Genomic DNA, 24,615 nt, shown 5'->3' with positions numbered 1-24,615 from the left:
TGATATCATCTCCTGCACAGTACCTGGAGGCCACAACTGTCACTGGGTTACAGCCATTGAAGTGAATCACCGGCCTGCAGCAGAGTTAAACAGCCACAGTTCACGTGTGAATTGAACGACTGTTCCAGTTTGTACGGGCCTGGTACGTTTTCACAGACACAGCCCAGCAGGTGCTCCTGTATGGAGAGCAGAAGCTCGAAGCCCTGCTGATTTCCCTCACCAATTTTGGAAACTCAGACAAATCTAGTGGCCCGTCACCAGCCTATGTCAGCTCACCACACACAGCAGAAAGGTGGACCCTTCCTATTGTGAGCATGGCTTTCGGCAGGAATTTACCCGACAACAACCAGAACAAGTTCGAACCGAGGCGACTGCTGCAGGAAAGGAAAACCATAGAAACCACAGCCTCAACACAGCACAGGCTCTCACTGTTAGCAGCCCCTTCGCAAGAGACTGAGCCCATTGTCTCAGGGAGCAGCCCATCATACCAATGCTTTCCATTACATAACCAAGTTCCTTCATCAAGCCCTATAAATATTAAACAACTTAGAAACGCACTATTTGTTTGCCCTCTCCAATCTAACCTTTCAGTGAGCTGTTCAGCAGTGAGTTGTCATCCAGCAATATATTGGATATAATACACATAGAAATAGCATTGCTTCACCAGAATACTAAGTCACAGACACCCCCTTAAAATCAAGGATCAGTTCAAAAAGTGACTGTGTCACTTCAGACCAAGCCTCATAACATTTTCTTCAGCCAGTAATCAAAACACTGTATCCGTTCAAGGAATATTTGATGGGGACAGTGTAAAAACACTTTACTTTCAGTTCAAAAAAGTAGAGGTAGCTTTACTCTGTGTTAACCATATGCTGTCCCTGTCCTGGGAGAGTCTTTTTTAAGATTACATTCCCTACAGTGTGGAAACGGGCCCTTCAGCCCAACCAGTCCACACCAACCCTCCAAAGAGTAACCCATGGACACAGTGTGCAGAAGGCTTTACTCTGTCCCCAATTCCTCTCCAAATCCCAATTTATGATCTCTTCAATCGATGCTCACCCTTCCCTTGCTATGTTTGAACCTGTCTGATACAGGATTAAAACCCTCAACAACACAAAGACACCTTGAAAGAAAGCCACCCATTGCATTGTCTCTGACTGTCATTTTCTCATCTTTTCAACTAATAGTCAGCCAAACTCACCTCAGCTAACTGCTATCCTTTGCTCACCAACTGGTGCCATCCAACTGTACAGACAAAAGGATCGTTCTTGCAAAAGACCTGTGCAGATTTTCAAAGGTGCATACATAGATGGATTGTACAAACCCAAGGACATCGACACCCAGGATTATACTACAGCAGTGACCCCTCAATACCCCAACAGAGTAACTGCACTCCAATTACTGCACATTACAACTACATCCCAGAGGTAGCTCCCCCTGGATTACATTACAGCAATACCCAGAGGGTATCTACACCCGGGCCTACATTACAGCAACACCCACAGGAGGGTACACACCCTTTTGCCTACATTACTACAATGCCCTTTGTTAGATTATACTTGGTCTCTGTCTTAGTTAAAATGGAGTTCAGGTTAACAGTTACATTCAGACTAACCGGGATGTAAATCATTCCCAGGTTTCTACTGATCCTTTCTTACATGTTGAGAGAATGGTTCTGGAAAACACAGCCAGTCAGGCAGCATCCGAGGAGCAGAAGAATCAACATTTCAGGCAAGAGCCCTTCATCAGGAATTAACTGGGGAACCAGTGGCCTAGTGGTATCACTAGACCTTTAATCCAGAAGCTCAACTATTGTTCTGGAGACCCAGCTTCAAATCTTGGGACGGCACAGTGGCTCAGTGGTTAGCACTGTTGCCTCACAGCACCAGAGACCCAGGTTCGGATTCCAGTCTGTGTGGAGTTTGCACATTCTCCCCGTGTCTGCATGGGTTTCCTCCAGGTGCTCCGGTTTCCTCCCACAGTCCAAAGATATGCAGGTTAGATGAACTGGCCGTGGTAAATTGCCCATACTGTTCGCTGCATTAGTCAGAGGGAAATGGGTTTGGGTGGGTTACTCTTCGGAGGGTCGGTTGGGACTAGTTGAGCCGAAGGGCCTGTTTCCACACTGTAGAGAATCTAATCTAATCTATCAATTCCGAAATGTTTGGAAGTTTCGTTCACAGCTGATATTTGGGAAAAGGAAATCTTACTTCAAGCCTAACTTCCTTTAAAAAAATCACAATGAGATACCCAGACATTCCAATTACACAGTGGCCCACTCACAGACAGTCATGAACTTTAGTAAAACATAGTTGTACCAGCTAATCTTGACAGCAGTGACCAGTATTGTCCTACCTCGCAGCTAATAAATCTATGATTCTGAATGACTCCCCTTCTCCAGGGTTAACTCCAATTATTGCAGTAGCTCAACTGGACAGATCAGATTAGATCAGATTAGATTACAGCGTGGAAACAGGCCCTTCGGCCCAACAAGTCCACACCGACCCGCCGAAGCAAAACCCACCCATACCCCTACATTTACCCCTTACCTAACACTACGGGCAATTTAGTATAGCCAATTCACCTAACCTGCTCATCTTTGGACTGTGGGAGGAAACCGGAGCACCCGGAGGAAACCCACGCAGACACGGGGAGAACGTGCAAATAATCAGGAAGACTTAACTGATGGAGATTTCAGTGTCAACCATTAGAATCTTTCCACTGAATTCTAAATGCCCCTACTCCCTGCAAATATGGCAGATCACCTTGGCTAGGAAAGCAATTCCAAACAATCAAAAGTTCCCTCAGGTATACATTCCTTTACCTATTGAATTCATCATACCAATGGGTTGTTAGAATCTCTAAGTGAGAAGAACAAAGCTGAATGGAATGGAACACAAAGCACAGTGCTTGATACAGGAATGAATCATCAAACAAGAGCAAGATGAAATTTCTCTGGAAGGACGGCAGGAGGGACACAGCAGTTACAGGAGCAGGAACTTCTATAGGAACTCTCAACTCTAATCTCCAGCATCTGCAGTCCTCACTTTCGCCTAGTTGCAGGAGCAGAGTCTATCCTGATGATCAAAGAACTGCACAGGCAGAAGGAGCAGAGATGTTGAAAGCTGCAACTATAGCCTGTCACCAGCAATGCAAACGCAGAGTTCAGGGGCTATGTTGAGAGCCTTACAGCACAATATAAGGCCAAATGTTCCTCATTTCTCTTTGGGGGAGCATCCTGCTTCATCCCACACTGCTTGTTCATCCATCACCCTGAGCCTTCATCATCTTGAAGCACCTGGCCAGCTCCCTCTTACAATTATTAATGGAATCAGCTCTCATCTAGGTTTCAAGTCAAGCATTTTGACAATCTCCAAGTGAGCTTAATCCTGCCTCCCATTACAATACTTTGTTAATGCCTTTCAATCTCTGACCTCCCCCTAATTAGTGCTCCACAGCCAGTGGGAAGAGTTTTACTGTCTACTTTATCAAAAACATCTTGCCAAGTATTAAACCCATGAGCGGCAAGTAATGGACAGGGCTATACAATCCGACAACTAAGAGATAGATCTAAAATCTGTAGTTCGCCACATCCAATCGCATATCGTAGTGGATAATTAAACAACTAACTCTAATAGGAAGCTCCATAAATACATCTCCATTGTCAACAATGGTGAAGTCCAGTCCATCAGTGCACAAGACCAGGCTAAAACATTTGTAACTGCCTTCCGCCAGAAATGTTGGCTAGATGACCCATCATGACCTCCTTCTGAGGACCCCGGTATCTCAAATGCCAGTCCACAGTCTTCACTCCACATAAAATCAACACATGGCTGAATGCAAAAGCTGGGAACCCTGACAACATTGCAACAATTGTACTCAGGATTTGTGTCCCATTCCAGCCATGCCCCTAGCCAAACTGTTCCAGAATAGCTACAGCATCTGCAGCTACCCAGCAACATGGAAAATTGGCCAGGTTCAACTTGTCCATACAAATCAGGACAAATCCAACCTAGCCAATTAATGCCCAGTCTACTTTCAAACATCAGCAAAGACTATTAGAAGGATTGCTGACAGTGTTATAAAGCATGCTATAAAAAAGTGGTAAATAGACTGACAAATTTTAACTTACATCATCTGATTGATGTACCTGAGACCTTTAGTGGACAAAATCTTTTTTAAAAAAGGCAAAACATGAACCTAAAATGACTGCAGACTTGGAAAAGTTTCAGGATACCCATGTGCAAGAAACAAGCCAGCTGCACAGAAATTATAATTTTTATCGAAATAAATAGGATAGTGAAAAAGATATTTGGTTTGCTTTCCTTTGTTGGTCAGAGTAATTGGGAGGTCATGTTGTGGCTGTACAGGACATTGGTTAGGCCACTGTTGGAATATTGTGTGCAATTCTGGTCTCCTTCCTATTGGAAAGATGTTGTGAAACTTGAAAGGGTTCAGAAAAGATTTACAAGGTTGTTGCCAGGGTTGGAGGATTTGAGCTATAGGGAGAGGCTGAACAGGCTGGGGCTGTTTCCCCTGGAGCGTTGGAGGCTGAGGGGTGACCTTTTAGAGGTTTATAAAATCATGAAGGGCATGGATGGAGTAAATGGACAAAGTCTTTTCCCTGGGATCAGGGAGTCCAGAACTAGAGGGTATAGGTTTAGGGTGAGAGGGGAAAGAGATAAAAGGGACGTAAGTGGCAACTTTTTCACAGAGAGGATGGTACGTGTATGGAATGAGCTGCCAGAGGAAGTGGTGGAGGCTGGTACAATTGCAACATTTAACAGGCATCTGGATGGGTATATGAATAGGAAGGTTTTGGAGGGATATGGGCAGGTGTTGGCAGGTGGGACTAGATTGGGTTGGGATATTGGTCGGCATGGACAAGTTAGATCGAAGGGTCTGTTTCCGTGCTGTACATCTCTCTGTCTCTATGACTGAGGCAACAGCAAGAAAATAGCATATCCTGTTTAATTCATGTGTGTATGATAACTTCATATATTGGGGGGTGAAAGGCTCACTTGCCAGTTATCCAGCTTGGAAAGATGATTAAGCCAGATTCACAAATACACACTTAGTCCTATTTCAATAGTTGCTTTTGAGCAACAGAGAAGAGGGTAGAAAAAATAAAACAAAATGACTTGCGTTTTGTTTCTGAAGGGCAGATTCTGGGGAGTCAGGAGGTGAGAGTTACTCACCACAGTATTCCTTGCCTTGGACCTAATCTTATAGCCACTGTACCTATCTGTGAAGCCCATTTCAGTCCCCGGTTCCTGATCAGCAATTTATAAAGTTCTGGCCTAATCTCTTTGCTAAATACTTTATTCCTCTCATTATAAATGCAAATAACTCAAATGCTTGTTTCAACACTTTATCACCATGGTTATGCCCTCTCTATTGATTTGTGTCTTTGGCATCAAAGTCCATCTATATTTCTCAAAACCAGACAATTTATAGCACACTGAAAACGCAGAAGAACCCCAGAAACTGAAACAATCCAATGAAGTAGTTCTTAGCCCAGAAATGGAAAGATTGACAATCTGACCCAAAAATGATCACACTTCTAACCTGGGCGCAACACTTAATGGCTCAGAATCGAGAAAAGCTGACAATAGCCAAATTGTAACAACTGAAACAGCCATTACTGCAAAATGTTCTGTGATTCAATGTAAGAGTAATCAACTCCAGAGAACTGACTCACAATGCTAACAGCAGGGGAAGTGTCACAGAACACAAACTACATCTCTCAACAGATCAAACCACTTCGGTACTGGGTCAAACCCAAATCCTCCAGAATTCCCTTTGTTCGTGTCTGCCAGTCAGAGTATTTTGCTTCTGTCTTCACTACAGAGGAGACAAAAAGATTCCATTAGTAGCTATAAATCTTATGGAACTATGGGCTGACAAGTTTCCGGGTCCAAATGGACTTTACCAGAGGGAAGTTGCTAATGAGATTACAGATTAATTAGTGTTCATTGTACAAAACTGCCTAGATTCAGGAAAAGTCATCAGACTAGGAAGTAGCAAATCTAACCCCACTGTTCAAGAAGGAAGGAAGGCAGAAAACAGGAAACTATAAGCTAGTTAACTTGATGTCTTTAATGGGGAAGAATTGATTATTAAAGAGGTTATAGCAGGGTCCTTTGAAAAACATAACGTAGTCAGAAATCACACTTAAGCAAGTTACCAGGACGTTTCCAAGTATGTAAGGTTTGATAAAGGAAGGCTGGACAGACTGGGACATTTTCCACTGGAGTGTAGGAGATTGAGAGGCAACCTAATAGAAGTTTATAAAATAATAAGAGGTATATACAGAGTTAATGGTAGTTGACCTTTCCCTAGGATAGGGGATTTCAAGACTAGAGGGCACATTTTTAAGGTGAGATTTAAAATTCGATGAGGCGCAAATGTTTAACATTTGCGTGGTTCGCGTGTGGAATGACCTTCCTCAGGAAATGGTGGACATGGGTACAATTACAACGTTTAAAAGACATTTGGATAAGTATATGAATAGGAAAGGTTTGGAGGGATATGAAACAGGAGTAGGCAGGTGGGACTAGTTTAGTTAAGGATTATGTGCGACATGGGCTGGTTGGAGTGAAGAATCTGTTTCCGTGCTGTATGTCTCTATTAGTGACATGCGCTGTGGATTAAGGGAAGCCGGCATACACACTATACTTGGATTTCCAGAAGGCATTTGATAAGATGCCACATCAAAGCTTACTGTGGAGAATAACATCTCATAGTGTTAGGACTAACAACAAAACAGAAGATCACATGAAAACCAGAGAGCAGAAAAGAGATTAGGTACAATGTTTTCAGACTGGCAAGCTAAGAGACATGAAATCATTCAGGATACTGTACCCAGGCTTCAATGACATCAATAACATAAGATGAGGAGTGCAAAGGCAGGGTGACTGAATTCACACAACACAAATATTGGAAGGAAACTTTGTTCTAAAAGCAGCATAACGGGGATTCTGACAGATATGGATCAGTTAAATGAATGCACAAATCTGGCAGTTGGGGTATAATGTGGGAAAATGTGAAGTTATTTACTTTGGCAGGAATAACAAAAAACAGTATTATCTAAAGGGAGAAAGACTGTGAAATTCTGAGATACAGAGGGATTTGGGTATTCTGGTGCATTAGTCATAAAGAATTTGTATTGTAGGTATGGTATATAGTCCAGAAGAGAAATGGGATGCTTGCCTTTATAACAAGAGGAACTGAAAATAAAAGAAGGATGTGATGTTTTGGTTGTACAGGGCATGATGAGACCACATTTCGAATACTATGTGCAGTTATAGCTTCCACATTTAAGGAAGGATGTAAACGGGTTGGAAGAAGTTGAAAGAAGGTTTACTACTTTGATAGCTGGATTAAGTATTACATGAGAAAAGGTTGGACAGGCTGAGTTTGTTTCCACTGGAATTTCGAAGAGTGGGGAGTGATTTCATTGAAGTGTATCACATCCTGAATGGTCCTGACAAGGTGGACAGGGGAATGATGTTTCTTCTTGTGGATCAGTCCAGAACCAGAGGGCATTGATATAAAATTAGGGGTCACCCTTTTAGAATTGAGATGAAGGGAAATTTTTCTCTATTCCTAAGAAGGTACAGTCATTGAATAAAGGTGCAAAAAATCATGAAGAAAGCTAATAGAATGCTGGCCCTTATATCAAGGGGACTGGAGTACAAGGATGCAGGCCCCACTTGGAGTACTGTGAGCAGATATGGGTGTAACACCTCAGGATGGACATATTGGCCTTGAAGAGAGTCCAATGTAGGATTACAAGATGATGGGAGAAAGTGAGAACTGCAGATGCTGGAGATCAGAGTCAAGAGTGTGGTGCTGGAAAAGCACAGCTGGTCAGGCAGCATCCGAGGAGCAGGAGAGTCAACATTTCAGGCATAAGCCCTTCATCAGGAATGAGGCTTGTGGGCCGGGGGTCTGAGAGATAATTGGGAGGGGGCAGGGTGTGGGGGGGAGGTAGCTGAGAAAGTGATAGGTGGATGAAGGTGAGGGAGAAGGTGATAGGCCGGGGGTGGGAAGTGATGGACAGGTCTGGAGGACGGTGCCAAGTTGGAGGCTTGGGACTGGGATAATGTGGAGGGAGGGGAAAATGAGGAAACTGTTGAAATGCACATTTATCCCGGGTGGTTGCAGGGTCCCAAGGCAGAATATGAGGGGTTCCTCCTCCAGGTGTTGCGTAGTAATGGTTTGGAGGTGGAGGCGGCCTAGGACCTATATGTCCTTGACGGAGTGAGAGGGAGAGTTGAAGTGTTCAGTCGCGGGGCAGTGGGGTTGGTGGGTGCAGGTGTCCCAGAGATGTTCTCTGAAACGATCCGCAAGAAGGCGTCCTGTCTCCCCAATGTAGAAGAGACCACACCGGGTGCAACAGATGCAGTAGATGACATTGGGAGAGGTGCAGGTGAATTTCTGACAGATGTGGAAGGATCCCTTGGGGCCTTGGACGGAGGTGAGGGGAGTTGTATGGGTACAGATTTTCAACTTCCTGCAGTGGCAGGGAAAGGTGCCAGGTGTGGGGCGTGGGCTGATGGGGGGGTGTGGACCTGATGAGGGAGTCGCGGAAGGAATGGTCTTTTCAGAATGCTGATAGGGGTGGGGAGGGAAATATATCTCTGGTGGTGGGTCCCGTTTGTAGGTGGCAGAATTGGAGAAGGATGATGTGTTGTATGCGGATGTTGGTAAGGACCGGGGGGGGGGGGTTCTGTCCTTGTTGTGTTGGGAGGGACGGGGTTCAAAGGCAGTGGTGTGTGTAGTGGAGGAGATACGCTGGAGGGCATCATCGACCACATGGGAAGGGAAGTTGCTATCAAGGAAGGAGGCCATCTGGGACTTTGAGGTGGAATTGGTCATCTTGGGAACAGATGCGGTGGAGACGGAGGAATTGGGAATAAGGGATGGCATTTTTACAGAAGGTAGGGTGGGAGCAGGTATAGTCCAGGTAGCTGTGGGAGTCAGTAGTGTATGATACCTGGAATTCAAGGGTTGATTGTGAGGAGAGATTATACAAATTAGGTCAGTTTTCTTGAGAATTTAGGATGTTAAGGAGTGATCTGATCAAAGTCTTCAAGATATTAACAGGAAAAGTCAGGACAGATAAACTATTTCTATTGGTAGAGGAATCTAGAATCAGGGGGCAGATTCTGAGAATTAAGGCCAGTTAGTTCAGGAGAAGTATGAGGAAGCACTTCTCCACACAAAGGGTGGGAGAGCCATGCATGCTGCATTAGTTGTTAATTTGAAATCTGAGATAGATAGCTTTTTGTTAAGCAAAGGTATTAAAGGATATGGGCCAAAGGCAGGAATATCGCATTGAGCCCCAGTTCAGACATAATCTCATTTAATGGTAGAACAGCCTCGTGGGACTGAATGGCCTGTTCAGGGATGGTTGGGGATGGATGGGATTGTGGAAGTGAAACACGACCAGATCAGCCACGGTTGTACTGAATAGTGGAGCAGGTTTGAGGAGCTGAATGATCTACTTCGTGTGACACCCTCGCCATCAGCAATCTACACCAACCGACTGAGTCAGATGTGCTTTGTGCCTTATCAGATATTGTGTTGACAAGTGCCAGCAAATGAAAGAGAAATGAACTAGGAAATAGAAGGTGTGGACAAGCAGATCAAAGCTTATCACTGTGCCTCGGTACACGTGACAATAAATTCAATTCATCAATAGCCACATTTCTGAAACCATTACAGGGCTGTGGTGGCGATCTTGCAAGATGGATTGTAATCTGATGCACATCAAGAAAAAGCAAATTGGTTTTCCCATGGATTACAGGTGAGGTAAGTCAGAGAACATGACTCAACCTGAGATAGTCACAGATCAGGATCACACTGCAAAGTGACAGGACAGATACAGCACAAGCTGAGACTGTCCCCACCAGTACTGTCCCCCAGCGTTATACAACGACAGACCTGTCCCCACCAGTACTGTCCCCCAGCGTTATACAACGACAGACCTGTCCCCACCAGTACTGTCCCCCAGCGTTATACAACGACAGACCTGTCCCCACCAGTACTGTACCCCAGTGTTATACAGTGACAGACCTGTCCACACCAGTACTGTACCCCAGGGTTATACAGTGACAGACCTGTCCCCACTGGTACTGTACCCCAGTGTTATACAGTGACAGACCTGTCCCCACCAGTACTGTATCCCAGTGTTATACAGTGACAGACCTGTCCCCACCAGTACTGTACCCCAGTGTTATACAGAGACAGACCTGTCCCCACCAGTACTGTACCCCAGTGTTATACAGTGACAGACCTGTCCCCACCAGTACTGTATCCCAGTGTTATACAGTGACAGACCTGTCCCCACCAGTACTGTACCCCAGTGTTATACAGAGACAGACCTGTCCCCACCAGTACTGTACCCCAGTGTTATACAGTGACAGACCTGTCCCCACTGGTACTGTCCCCCAGCGTTATACAGAGACAGACCTGTCCCCACCAGTACTGTACCCCAGTGTTATACAGTGACAGACCTGTCCCCACTGGTACTGTCCCCCAGCGTTATACAACGACACACCTGTCCCCACCACTACTGTCCCCCAGTGTTATACAACGACAGACCTGTCCCCACCAGTACTGTCCCGCAGTGTTATACGACAGACCTGTACCCCAGTGTTATACAATGACAGACCTGTCCCCACCAGTACTGAACTCGTGTTATACAGTGACAGACCTGTCCCCACCAGTACTGTATCCCAGTGTTATACAACGACAGACCTGTCCCCACCAGTACTGTCCCGCAGTGTTATACGACAGACCTGTACCCCAGTGTTATACAATGACAGACCTGTCCCCACCAGTACTGAACTCGTGTTATACAGTGACAGACCTGTCCCCACCAGTACTGTATCCCAGTGTTATACAGTGACAGACCTATCCCCACCAGTACTGTGCCCCAGTGTAATACACTGATAGACCTGTCCCCACCAGTACTGTCCCCGTGTTATACACTGATAGACCTGTCCCCACCAGTACTGTACCCCAGTGTTATACACTGACAGACCTGTCCCCACCAGTACTGTACCCCAGTGTTATACAGTGACAGACCTGTCCCCACCAGTACTGTATCCCAGTGTTATACACTGACAGACCTGTCCCCATCAGTACTGTCCCTGTGTTATACAGTGACAGACCTATCCCCACCAGTACTGTATCCCAGTGTTATACACTGGCAGACCTGTCCCCACCAGTACTGTACCCAGTGTTATACACTGGCAGACCTGTCCCCACCAGTACTGTGCCCCAATGTTATACACTGATAGACCTGTCCCCACCAGTACTGTACCCAGTGTTATACAGGATCAGATCTGCCTCCTATGTATTCTATCAGTATTTTAGAAAGTAAGTCAGGCTTTTGAGACAGATACAGAACTGCTCATTGCTCCTAGAGCCAGAGGCTGAGAATTATATTCAGTTATATCTTCTGGAACAAGAAAAACACTCCACAGCTCCAAGGGAATTCAAGCAAACACTCAGTATTAATTTATTGCTGAAATTCATACTTTGAAGGTACAATGACATAAAACAAAGAACAGCTAAACATCAAACAAAAACACAAATTACTTGAGAAACTCAGCAGGTCTGGCAGCATATTTGGAGAGAGAAACAGAATTAACGCTGACTCGAAACATTAACTCCTCTTTTTCCCTACAGATACTTTCAGAATTCAGATGTTTGGGTGAATAAAGGTAAAAAAAGTACTGAAATTTACTCAAACTCTCTAAGTTACTGAGGCCAGTGAGCACTGTGGCATTGCAGACACCATTAAATGCAGTGCACACAGTTTTGAGAGCTGGGATTGAGCAGCAAGTATGCAACACCTGCAGGCAATAAACTCACCAAGAAACAGGAAGTTTAGGCCAGGCCTGCCTGGGAGGAGACACTGGGTGACGCCAGCCAATTCATCTTCCTGATGATTAGCAGGAGGCCCATGCAAGTACAGGCTCCTACCTCGCAGGCATACAGGAAGGCAGCTAATGAAATCCATAAGGGAGCTGTCTGAATCGGCCACAGTGAATGGTGTTCTTGGCACAAGGACCAATCTGTGTTTATCCTGCTGACCTTATGCAAGCTTCCACACATAGCCTTCTGACTGCCATTCTGAATGTAACAGTTCGAGAGCCCAGGGACTGAGGCAATAACAGGGGAGGAGAAAGGAAGAGATTCTTGTCCATAGTTCCCCAGCCTCTGGTACACCGCAGACGCAGTATTCCTAGCTTGCCTGTTTAGGCACAGGGGGAAGGGAGTTGCAGAGTTTCTGCAAGTTCGAGTGTAGGAACAGACTGCTCCACAAACTTACAGAAGGTTGCCTATTGCAACCAGACACCTGGGCACACCGTCACTGCAGCTTGGGTCAGTGAAGATACTGAGGGCACCCACTCTCCTCAGCTCTGTCAATGAGGCCAGGCAACACTTTGTCTTCAGCTGTCTAGAGATGATCAGAGAGCAACAAACCACGAGCAACACAATTATTTCCATATTGTTTGAACAAGTTAAGATATAAAAAACATGCAATCACACAGAGATGTACGCAGTCCAACACCATCATGAGGATCTATCAGATATGTTTGTGTCACTGGCTTTAACATACATTCACGTCACAGTGTCAATTTGTTCAAAAATTAAACTAAATAAAAGAGTTTAAGCAGTTCAGTAGAATATGCAAAACAAACAAAAGAATCCATCAGCTGGGGAATGTCATCGAGAGGGCAACAAAATATTCAGAGTGTAGAGGAAATCACTGAGTTAGTCAAGAATTCAGGGTGGGTTAGACTAAATATAAATACAATGACCTTGTCTCAACGAGACAGCATCCTATCACATACAATCTTCTGGAAGAGGAAGCCATTTGGCCCATCATGTCTGCAACACCTCTTGGAAAGAACAATTAACTTATATGCATACTTACTGTGCACAACTGTGTAAACATTTCCAGTGAAAGTATATATTTAATTATCTTTTGAAAGATCATATTGTTACTGCCTCTGTAGTCCTTTAAGGCAGCGCATTCCAGATTACAGTAACTCACTGGCTGAGAAATCTCTTTACAGGCATTCCCGAACTCTGCCAATTATCACAGACCATTGTCCTCTAAATGGTAAATCATCTGCTAAACTGAATATATACTGCCCTGTATTCTCGCACACTGCCAAAAAGGAGGACTGGCACTGGTTATTAAAGGCTATCATGGCACAGCAAAAACACAGAAAATAGGAGCTGGCTCTGTACAACACCGGAATACAGTACTGTAACCAAGGGTTATTACAGGACAGACCTGTCCCCACCACTACTGTACCCCAGTGTTACACAGGGACAGACCTGTCCCCACCACTACTGTACCCCAGTGTTATACAGAGACAGACCTGTCCCCACCAGTACTGCACCCCAGTGTTATACAGAGACAGACCTGTCCCCACCAGTACTGCACCCCAGTGTTATACAGAGACAGACCTGTCCCCACCAGTACTGCACCCCAGTGTTATACAGAGACAGACCTGTCCCCACCAGAACTGTACCCCAGTGTAATACACTGACAGACCTGTCCCCACCAGTACTGTACCCCAGTGTTATACAGTGACAGACCTGTCCCCACCAGTACTGTACCCCAGTGTTATACACTGACAGACCTGTCCCCACCAGTACTGTACCCCAGTGTTATAAACTGACAGACCTGTCCCCACCAGTACTGTACCCCAGTGTTACACAGAGACAGACCTGTCCCCACCAGTACTGTACCCCAGTGTTACACACTGACAGACCTGTCCCCACAAGTACTGTACCCCAGTGTTACACACTGACAGACCTGTCCCCACAAGTACTGTACCCCAGTGTTATACAGGGACAGACCTGTCCCCACAAGTACTGTACCCCAGTGTTATACAGGGACAGACCTGTCCTCACCGGTACTGTACCCCAGTGTGACACAGAGACAGACCTGTCCCCACCAGTACTGTACCCCAGTGTTATACAGGGACAGACCTGTCCTCACCGGTACTGTACCCCAGTGTTACACACTGACAGACCTGTCCTCAACAGTACTGTACCCCAGTGTTACACACTGACAGACCTGTCCCCACCAGTACTGTACCCCAGTGTTATACACTGACAGACCTGTCCCACCAGTACTGTACCCCAGTGTTATACAGTGACAGACCTGTCCTCACCAGTACTGTACCCCAGTGTTATACCGTGAGAGACCTGTCCCCACCGGTACTGTACCCCAGTGTTATACAGTGACAGACCTGTCCCCACCAGTACTGTACCCCAGTGTTATACAGTAACAGACCTGTCCCCACCAGTACTGCACCCCAGTGTTACACAGTGACAGACCTGTCCCCACCAGTACTGTACTCCAGTGTTATACAGTGACTGACCTGTCCTCACCAGTACTGCACCCCAGTGTTACACAGTGACAGACCTGTCCCCACCAGTACTGTACCCCAGTGTTATACAGTGACTGACCTGTCCCCACCAGTATTGTACCAGTGTTATACAGTAACAGACCTGTCCCCACCAGTATTGTACCAGTGTTATACAGTAACAGACCTGTCCCCACCAGTACTGCACCCCAGTGTTACACAGTGACAGACCTGTCCCACCAGTACTGCACCGCAATGTTACACAGTGACAGACCTGTCCCCACCAGTACTGTACTCCAGTATTATACAGTGACAGACCTGTCCCCACCAGTACTGCACCCCAGTATTATACAGTGACAGACCTGTCCCCACCAGTACTGCACCCCAGTATTATACAGTGACAGACTTGTCCCCACCAGTACTGCACCCCAGTGTTATACAGTGACAGACCTGTCCCCACCAGTACTGCACCCCAGTGTTATACAGTGACAGACCTGTCCCCACCAGTACTGCACCCCAGTATTATACAGTGACAGACCTGTTCCTACCACTACTGTACCCCAGTGTTATACAGTGACAGACCTGTCCTCACCAGTACTGCACCCCAGTGTTATACAGTGACAGACCTGTCCCCACCAGTACTGCACCCCAGTGTTATACAGGGACAGACCTGTCCCCACCAGTACTGCACCCCAGTGTTATACAGTGACAGACCTGTCCTCACCAGTACTGCACCCCAGTGTTATACAGTGACAGACCTGTCCCCACCAGTACTGCACCCCAGTGTTATACAGTGACAGACCTGTCCCCACCAGTACTGCACCCCAGTGTTACACAGTGACAGACCTGTCCCCACCAGTACTGTACTCCAGTGTTATACAGTGACTGACATGTCCTCACCAGTATTGTACCGGTGTTATACAGTAACAGACCTGTCCCCACCAGTATTGTACCAGTGTTATACAGTAACAGACCTGTCCCCACCAGTATTGTACCAGTGTTATACAGTAACAGACCTGTCCCCACCAGTATTGTACCAGTGTTATACAGTAACAGACCTGTCCCCACCAGCATTGTACCAGTGTTATACAGTAACAGACCTGTCCCCACCAGTACTGCACCCCAGTGTTATACAGTGACAGACCTATCCCCACCAGTACTGCACCCCAGTGTTACACACTGACAGACCTGTCCTCACCAGTACTGCACCCCAGTATTATACAGTGACAGAACTGTCCCCACCAGTACTGCACCCCAGTATTATAGTGACAGACCTGTCCTCACCAGTACTGCACCCCAGTGTTATACAGTGACAGACCTGTCCTCACCAGTACTGCACCCCAGTGTTATACAGTGACAGACCTGTCCCCACCAGTACTGCACCCCAGTGTTATACAGTGACAGACCTGTCCCCACCAGTACTGCACCCCAGTGTTATACAGTGACAGACCTGTCCCCACCAGTACTGTACCCCAGTGTTATACAGGGACAGACCTGTCCCCACCAGTACTGCACCCCAGTATTATACAGTGACAGACCTGTTCCTACCACTACTGTACCCCAGTGTTATACAGTGACAGACCTGTCCTCACCAGTACTGCACCCCAGTGTTATACAGTGACAGACCTGTCCCCACCAGTACTGCACCCCAGTGTTATACAGGGACAGACCTGTCCCCACCAGTACTGCACCCCAGTGTTATACAGTGACAGACCTGTCCTCACCAGTACTGCACCCCAGTATTATACAGTGACAGACCTGTCCCCACCAGTACTGCACCCCAGTGTTATACAGTGACAGACCTGTCCCCACCAGTACTGCACCCCAGTGTTACACAGTGACAGACCTGTCCCCACCAGTACTGTACTCCAGTGTTATACAGTGACTGACATGTCCTCACCAGTATTGTACCGGTGTTATACAGTAACAGACCTGTCCCCACCAGTATTGTACCAGTGTTATACAGTAACAGACCTGTCCCCACCAGTATTGTACCAGTGTTATACAGTAACAGACCTGTCCCCACCAGCATTGTACCAGTGTTATACAGTAACAGACCTGTCCCCACCAGTACTGCACCCCAGTGTTATACAGTGACAGACCTATCCCCACCAGTACTGCACCCCAGTGTTACACACTGACAGACCTGTCCTCACCAGTACTGCACCCCAGTATTATACAGTGACAGAACAGTCCCCACCAGTACTGCACCCCAGTATTATAGTGACAGACCTGTCCTCACCAGTACTGCACCCCAGTGTTATACAGTGACAGACCTGTCCCCACCAGTACTGCACCCCAGTGTTATACAGTGACAGACCTGTCCCCACCAGTACTGCACCCCAGTGTTATACAGTGACAGACCTGTCCCCACCAGTACTGTACCCCAGTGTTATACAGAGACAGACCTGTCCCCACCAGTACTGCACCCCAGTATTATACAGTGACAGCCCTGTCCCCACCAGTACTGCACCCCAGTATTATAGTGACAGACGTGTCCCCAACAGTACTGCACCCCAGTGTTATACAGGGACAGACCTGTCCTCACCAGTACTGTACCCCAGTGTTATACAGTGACAGACCTGTCCCCACCAGTACTGTACCCCAGTGTTATACAGTGACAGACCTGTCCCCACCAGTACTGCACCCCAGTGTTATACAGTGACAGACCTGTCCCCACCAGTACTGTACCCCAGTGTTATACAGTGACAGACCTGTCCTCACCAGTACTGCACCCCAGTGTTATACAGTGACAGACCTGTCCCCACCAGTACTGCACCCCAGTGTTATACAGTGACAGACCTGTCCCCACCAGTACTGCACCCCAGTGTTACACAGTGACAGACCTGTCCCCACCAGTACTGTACTCCAGTGTTATACAGTGACTGACATGTCCTCACCAGTATTGTACCGGTGTTATACAGTAACAGACCTGTCCCCACCAGTATTGTACCAGTGTTATACAGTAACAGACCTGTCCCCACCAGTACTGCACCCCAGTGTTATACAGTGACAGACCTGTCCCCACCAGTACTGCACCCCAGTGTTATACAGTGACAGACCTGTCCCCACCAGTACTGCACCCCAGTGTTACACAGTGACAGACCTGTCCCCAACAGTACTGTACTCCAGTGTTATACAGTGACTGACATGTCCTCACCAGTATTGTACCGGTGTTATACAGTAACAGACCTGTCCCCACCAGTATTGTACCAGTGTTATACAGTAACAGACCTGTCCCCACCAGTATTGTACCAGTGTTATACAGTAACAGACCTGTCCCCACCAGCATTGTACCAGTGTTATACAGTAACAGACCTGTCCCCACCAGTACTGCACCCCAGTGTTATACAGTGACAGACCTATCCCCACCAGTACTGCACCCCAGTGTTACACACTGACAGACCTGTCCTCACCAGTACTGCACCCCAGTATTATACAGTGACAGAACTGTCCCCACCAGTACTGCACCCCAGTATTATAGTGACAGACCTGTCCTCACCAGTACTGCACCCCAGTGTTATACAGTGACAGACCTGTCCTCACCAGTACTGCACCCCAGTGTTATACAGTGACAGACCTGTCCCCACCAGTACTGCACCCCAGTGTTATACAGTGACAGACCTGTCCCCACCAGTACTGCACCCCAGTGTTATACAGTGACAGACCTGTCCCCACCAGTACTGCACCCCAGTGTTATACAGTGACAGACCTGTCCCCACCAGTACTGTACCCCAGTGTTATACAGGGACAGACCTGTCCCCACCAGTACTGCACCCCAGTATTATACAGTGACAGACCTGTTCCTACCACTACTGTACCCCAGTGTTATACAGTGACAGACCTGTCCCCACCAGTACTGCACCCCAGTGTTATACAGTGACAGACCTGTCCCCACCAGTACTGCACCCCAGTGTTATACAGTGACAGACCTGTCCCCACCAGTACTGCACCCCAGTGTTACACAGTGACAGACCTGTCCCCACCAGTACTGTACTCCAGTGTTATACAGTGACTGACATGTCCTCACCAGTATTGTACCGGTGTTATACAGTAACAGACCTGTCCCCACCAGTATTGTACCAGTGTTATACAGTAACAGACCTGTCCCCACCAGTACTGCACCCCAGTGTTATACAGTGACAGACCTGTCCCCACCAGTACTGCACCCCAGTGTTATACAGTGACAGACCTGTCCCCACCAGTACTGCACCCCAGTGTTACACAGTGACAGACCTGTCCCCAACAGTACTGTACTCCAGTGTTATACAGTGACTGACATGTCCTCACCAGTATTGTACCGGTGTTATACAGTAACAGACCTGTCCCCACCAGTATTGTACCAGTGTTATACAGTAACAGACCTGTCCCCACCAGTATTGTACCAGTGTTATACAGTAACAGACCTGTCCCCACCAGCATTGTACCAGTGTTATACAGTAACAGACCTGTCCCCACCAGTACTGCACCCCAGTGTTATACAGTGACAGACCTATCCCCACCAGTACTGCACCCCAGTGTTACACACTGACAGACCTGTCCTCACCAGTACTGCACCCCAGTATTATACAGTGACAGAACTGTCCCCACCAGTACTGCACCCCAGTATTATAGTGACAGACCTGTCCTCACCAGTACTGCACCCCAGTGTTATACAGTGACAGACCTGTCCTCACCAGTACTGCACCCCAGTGTTATACAGTGACAGACCTGTCCCCACCAGTACTGCACCCCAGTGTTATACAGTGACAGACCTGTCCCCACCAGTACTGCACCCCAGTGTTATACAGTGACAGACCTGTCCCCACCAGTACTGCACCCCAGTGTTATACAGTGACAGACCTGTCCCCACCAGTACTGTACCCCAGTGTTATACAGGGACAGACCTGTCCCCACCAGTACTGCACCCCAGTATTATACAGTGACAGACCTGTTCCTACCACTACTGTACCCCAGTGTTATACAGTGACAGACCTGTCCTCACCAGTACTGCACCCCAGTGTTATACAGTGACAGACCTGTCCCCACCAGTACTGCACCCCAGTGTTATACAGGGACAGACCTGTCCCCACCAGTACTGCACCCCAGTGTTATACAGTGACAGACCTGTCCTCACCAGTACTGCACCCCAGTGTTATACAGTGACAGACCTGTCCCCACCAGTACTGCACCCCAGTGTTATACAGTGACAGACCTGTCCCCACCAGTACTGCACCCCAGTGTTACACAGTGACAGACCTGTCCCCAATAGTACTGTACTCCAGTGTTATACAGTGACTGACATGTCCTCACCAGTATTGTACCGGTGTTATACAGTAACAGACCTGTCCCCACCAGTATTGTACCAGTGTTATACAGTAACAGACCTGTCCCCACCAGTATTGTACCAGTGTTATACAGTAACAGACCTGTCCCCACCAGCATTGTACCAGTGTTATACAGTAACAGACCTGTCCCCACCAGTACTGCACCCCAGTGTTATACAGTGACAGACCTATCCCCACCAGTACTGCACCCCAGTGTTACACACTGACAGACCTGTCCTCACCAGTACTGCACCCCAGTATTATACAGTGACAGAACTGTCCCCACCAGTACTGCACCCCAGTATTATAGTGACAGACCTGTCCTCACCAGTACTGCACCCCAGTGTTATACAGTGACAGACCTGTCCCCACCAGTACTGCACCCCAGTGTTATACAGTGACAGACCTGTCCCCACCAGTACTGCACCCCAGTGTTATACAGTGACAGACCTGTCCCCACCAGTACTGTACCCCAGTGTTATACAGTGACAGACCTGTCCCCACCAGTACTGCACCCCAGTGTTATACAGTGACAGACCTGTCCCCACCAGTACTGTACCCCAGTGTTATACAGAGACAGACCTGTCCCCACCAGTACTGCACCCCAGTGTTATACAGTGACAGACCTGTCCTCACCAGTACTGTACCCCAGTGTTATACAGTGACAGACCTGTCCCCACCAGTACTGCACCCCAGTGTTATACAGTGACAGACCTGTCCCCACCAGTACTGCACCCCAGTGTTATACAGTGACAGACCTGTCCTCACCAGTACTGTACCCCAGTGTTATACAGTGACAGACCTGTCCCCACCGGTACTGTACCCCAGTGTTATACAGTGACAGACCTGTCCCCACCAGTACTGCACCCCAGTGTTATACAGTGACAGACCTGTCCCCACCAGTACTGTACCCCAGTGTTATACAGTGACAGACCTGTCCCCACCGGTACTGTACCCCAGTGTTATACAGAGACAGACCTGTCCCCACCAGTACTGTACCCCAGTGTTATACAGAGACAGACCTGTCCCCACCAGTACTGCACCCCAGTGTTATACAGTGACAGACCTGTCCCCACCAGTACTGTACCCCAGTGTTATACAGTGACAGACCTGTCCTCACCAGTACTGCACCCCAGTGTTATACAGTGACAGACCTGTCCCCACCAGTACTGCACCCCAGTGTTATACAGTGACAGACCTGTCCCCACCGGTACTGTACCCCAGTGTAATACAGTGACAGACCTGTCCTCACCAGTACTGCACCCCAGTGTTATACAGTGACAGACCTGTCCTCACCAGTACTGCACCCCAGTGTTATACAGTGACAGACCTGTCCCCACCAGTACTGCACCCCAGTGTTATACAGTGACAGACCTGTCCCCACCGGTACTGTACCCCAGTGTAATACAGTGACAGACCTGTCCTCACCAGTACTGCACCCCAGTGTTATACAGTGACAGACCTGTCCTCACCAGTACTGCACCCCAGTGTTATACAGTGACAGACCTGTCCCCACCAGTACTGATCAGGGTGTTAAACTGGGCCAAGTACTGGCTTCGCCCGCGTCAATTATGTATATATGGAAGTCTGACTCTTCTCATCAACATAATATGGCAGCAACCATTACTACAGGAGGAGGAAGTTTCGTTGGAACCAGGGAGGAGGGTGTAACCTTAGATAGGAGGCGCCTCTGCCAAGTATTTCCTGCATGTTCTGAAACCATGTTAAATGAAATAGACCATGGTACTTTTGGATCAGGAAATGACACACTTGCAGCTACGTCGGGCAAGGGTGTAATGTTCATTTCACGCACTCATACCCAGTCAGGAAAGTCCTCTCAGGACTTTCCCAACACGTACATCCTGTCACTGTTTCACCATCGTATTGTAATGATGTTACAAAACTTGGTTTTGGTTTTTAAATTAGCAAAACCTTTACAAAGATGGAGTTTCTAATTTCCATCCAGTTACAGGGTTCTGGTGATTTACAGCAAAACACTGTGCAAGATTTAAACAAAAAATATCCCACGCTTGCAACTACTACTACTCTGTAAAGTGCCAGCACAGGCACATTGGCAATGTCCCCCACCGTCCTGATCACACCTTGAGCATGGAGAGGAGGGAACGACCACAATCAGCTTCCCAGCCTGAGAACAAGGTGCAGCCACAATCTCTTCCCTAATTCTCATTGTAAGTGAGTATTTACTTGCTTTCAGACAGCACACTCTTGCTGCATTCAAATCACTTCAACACCACCTCTAGTTGTTTTGGCAATATCATTATGGTACTCAGTCCCTCAGGTAGAAGCATTGCCAATGAAGTTATTGTGCTCACATGAGTTACACCTCCACTGGCTGGAGACTGAGGAAGGAAGCTGTTCACAGACGTACCTGCGGACTCTGCCCTCCGTAGCCCATACTGTGAGATGAAGGGATGGATATTGTGTGAGGTCCCAGTGGTGAGCTGATAACTGAGAAGGGAGAGCTCAGTCCATTCACTGGAGAGTTCAAAGTGCTTATTGGTGAATGTAGCTGTCCAGGGGAACTGATGGTGGGGCTAACCCCAGAGCCCATCATCTGGGGGTGAAGAGAAGGTGCATTCATCGCTGCTCCGTCTGAATCACAATTCATTGAAACACTCGTTCAGGAATCAGAGTCTGAGAAAAGAAGAAGTCAAATTTTAAACTGCTGAACTAAAGCATAACATTATCTTTGTTATCCAGTTCAATATCCATTAATACAGGATGGAGTCACACTGAGAGATACTGATCAACATCCTATCAAAAAAAGGACAAGATATATTAAAAGATAACACTACCTCGTAATTTGGGAGTTACAGACAACAGAGTTGTGTCAGGATATCCAACTGTCAAAAGCATGACAGCCAAGCCTGAACAAGTGGAGAAAATGGCCCTTTAAGAGAGAGTGACACAGAAATGAGCACAACAATGGGATTGCAGGATGATTTAAATCTGTTCAGAAACCCAGCCTTCAAATGAAGGGTAAAATCTCTGAGGAGAAAGTGAGGGCTGCAGATGCTGGAGATCAGAGCTGAAAATGTATTGCTGGAAAAGCGCAGCAGGTGTGGGACAGACCATTTCCATACACAGTCATACAGCATATATAAACTCTGCAAGTGAGCACTGTCACTGGGTCAGTACGGACACGGGGCTACACGGTCACAGGGTCAGTACGGGCACGGGGCTACACTGTCACAGGGTCAGTACGGGCACGGGGCTACACTGTCACAGGGTCAGTACGGGCACGGGGCTACACTGTCACAGGGTCAGTACGGACACGGGGCTACACTGTCACAGGGTCAGTACGGACACGGGGCTACACTGTCACAGGGTCAGTACGGACACGGGGCTACACTGTCACAGGGTCAGTACGGACACGGGGCTACACTGTCACAGGGTCAGTACGGACACGGGGCTACACTGTCACAGGGTCAGTACGGACACGGGGCTACACTGTCACAGGGTCAGTACGGGCACGGGGCCACACTGTCACAGGGTCAGTACGGACACGGGGCTACACTGTCACAGGGTCAGTACGGACACGGGGCTACACTGTCACAGGGTCAGTACGGGCACGGGGCTACACTGTCACAGGGTCAGTACGGACACGGGGCTACACTGTCACAGGGTCAGTACGGACACGGGGCTACACTGTCACAGGGTCAGTACGGGCACGGGGCTACACTGTCACAGGGTCAGTACGGACACGGGGCTACACTGTCACAGGGTCAGTACGGACACGGGGCTACACTGTCACAGGGTCAGTACGGACACGGGGCTACACTGTCACAGGGTCAGTACGGGCACGGGGCTACACTGTCACAGGGTCAGTACGGGCACTGGGCTACACGGTCACAGGGTCAGTACGGACACGGGGCTACACTGTCACAGGGTCAGTACGGACACGGGGCTACACTGTCACTGGGTCAGTACGGACACGGGGCTACACTGTCACAGGGTCAGTACGGACACGGGGCTACACTGTCACAGGGTCAGTACGGACACGGGGCTACACTGTCACAGGGTCAGTACGGACACGGGGCTACACTGTCACAGGGTCAGTACGGACACGGGGCTACACTGTCACAGGGTCAGTACGGACACGGGGCTACACTGTCACAGGGTCAGTACGGACACGGGGCTACACTGTCACAGGGTCAGTACGGGCACGGGGCTACACTGTCACAGGGTCAGTACGGACACGGGGCTACACTGTCACAGGGTCAGTACGGGCACGGGGCTACACTGTCACAGGGTCAGTACGGACACGGGGCTACACTGTCACAGGGTCAGTACGGACACGGGGCTACACTGTCACAGGGTCAGTACGGACACGGGGCTACACTGTCACAGGGTCAGTACGGACACGGGGCTACACTGTCACAGGGTCAGTACGGACACGGGGCTACACTGTCACAGGGTCAGTACGGACACGGGGCTACACTGTCACAGGGTCAGTACGGACACGGGGCTACACTGTCACAGGGTCAGTACGGACACGGGGCTACACGGTCACAGGGTCAGTACGGACACGGGGCTACACGGTCACAGGGTCAGTACGGGCACGGGGCTACACTGTCACAGGGTCAGTACGGACACGGGGCTACACTGTCACAGGGTCAGTACGGACACGGGGCTACACTGTCACTGGGTCAGTACGGACACGGGGCTACACTGTCACAGGGTCAGTACGGACACGGGGCTACACTGTCACAGGGTCAGTACGGACACGGGGCTACACTGTCACAGGGTCAGTACGGACACGGGGCTACACTGTCACAGGGTCAGTACGGGCACGGGGCTACACTGTCACAGGGTCAGTACGGGCACGGGGCTACACTGTCACTGGGTCAGTACGGACACGGAGCTACACTGTCACAGGG

At 48.3% G+C, this 24,615-nt stretch overlaps 1 protein-coding gene across 10 annotated transcripts in view; it reads right to left on the bottom strand.

The window, feature by feature from the left end:
• Positions 1–24,615, bottom strand: part of LOC122548536 (retinoic acid receptor RXR-alpha-A) — a 106,557-nt gene that overhangs the window by 20,141 nt on the left and 61,801 nt on the right. For 6 of the 10 annotated variants that reach the window (XM_087998134.1, XM_087998138.1, XM_087998135.1 and 3 more), the window contains one exon: positions 22,104–22,369. The exons of 2 other annotated variants lie outside the window; for them this stretch is intronic. In XM_087998134.1, the coding sequence (XP_087854260.1) occupies positions 22,104–22,343 (240 nt within the window). In that variant the 5' untranslated portion in view covers positions 22,344–22,369. Of the gene's footprint in view, positions 1–22,103; positions 22,370–22,530; positions 22,554–24,615 lie in introns of those variants that run through there. 2 more of the 10 variants (XM_087998137.1, XM_087998142.1) reach the window with 2 other exon arrangements.

The sequence above is a fragment of the Chiloscyllium plagiosum genome, unplaced genomic scaffold (genome assembly GCF_037043375.1).
Source record: "Chiloscyllium plagiosum isolate Xiang-an unplaced genomic scaffold, Cpla_swu_hap1 HiC_scaffold_21, whole genome shotgun sequence".
Taxonomy (NCBI): domain Eukaryota; kingdom Metazoa; phylum Chordata; class Chondrichthyes; order Orectolobiformes; family Hemiscylliidae; genus Chiloscyllium; species Chiloscyllium plagiosum.
This window is presented reverse-complemented; position numbering and strand designations above follow the sequence as displayed.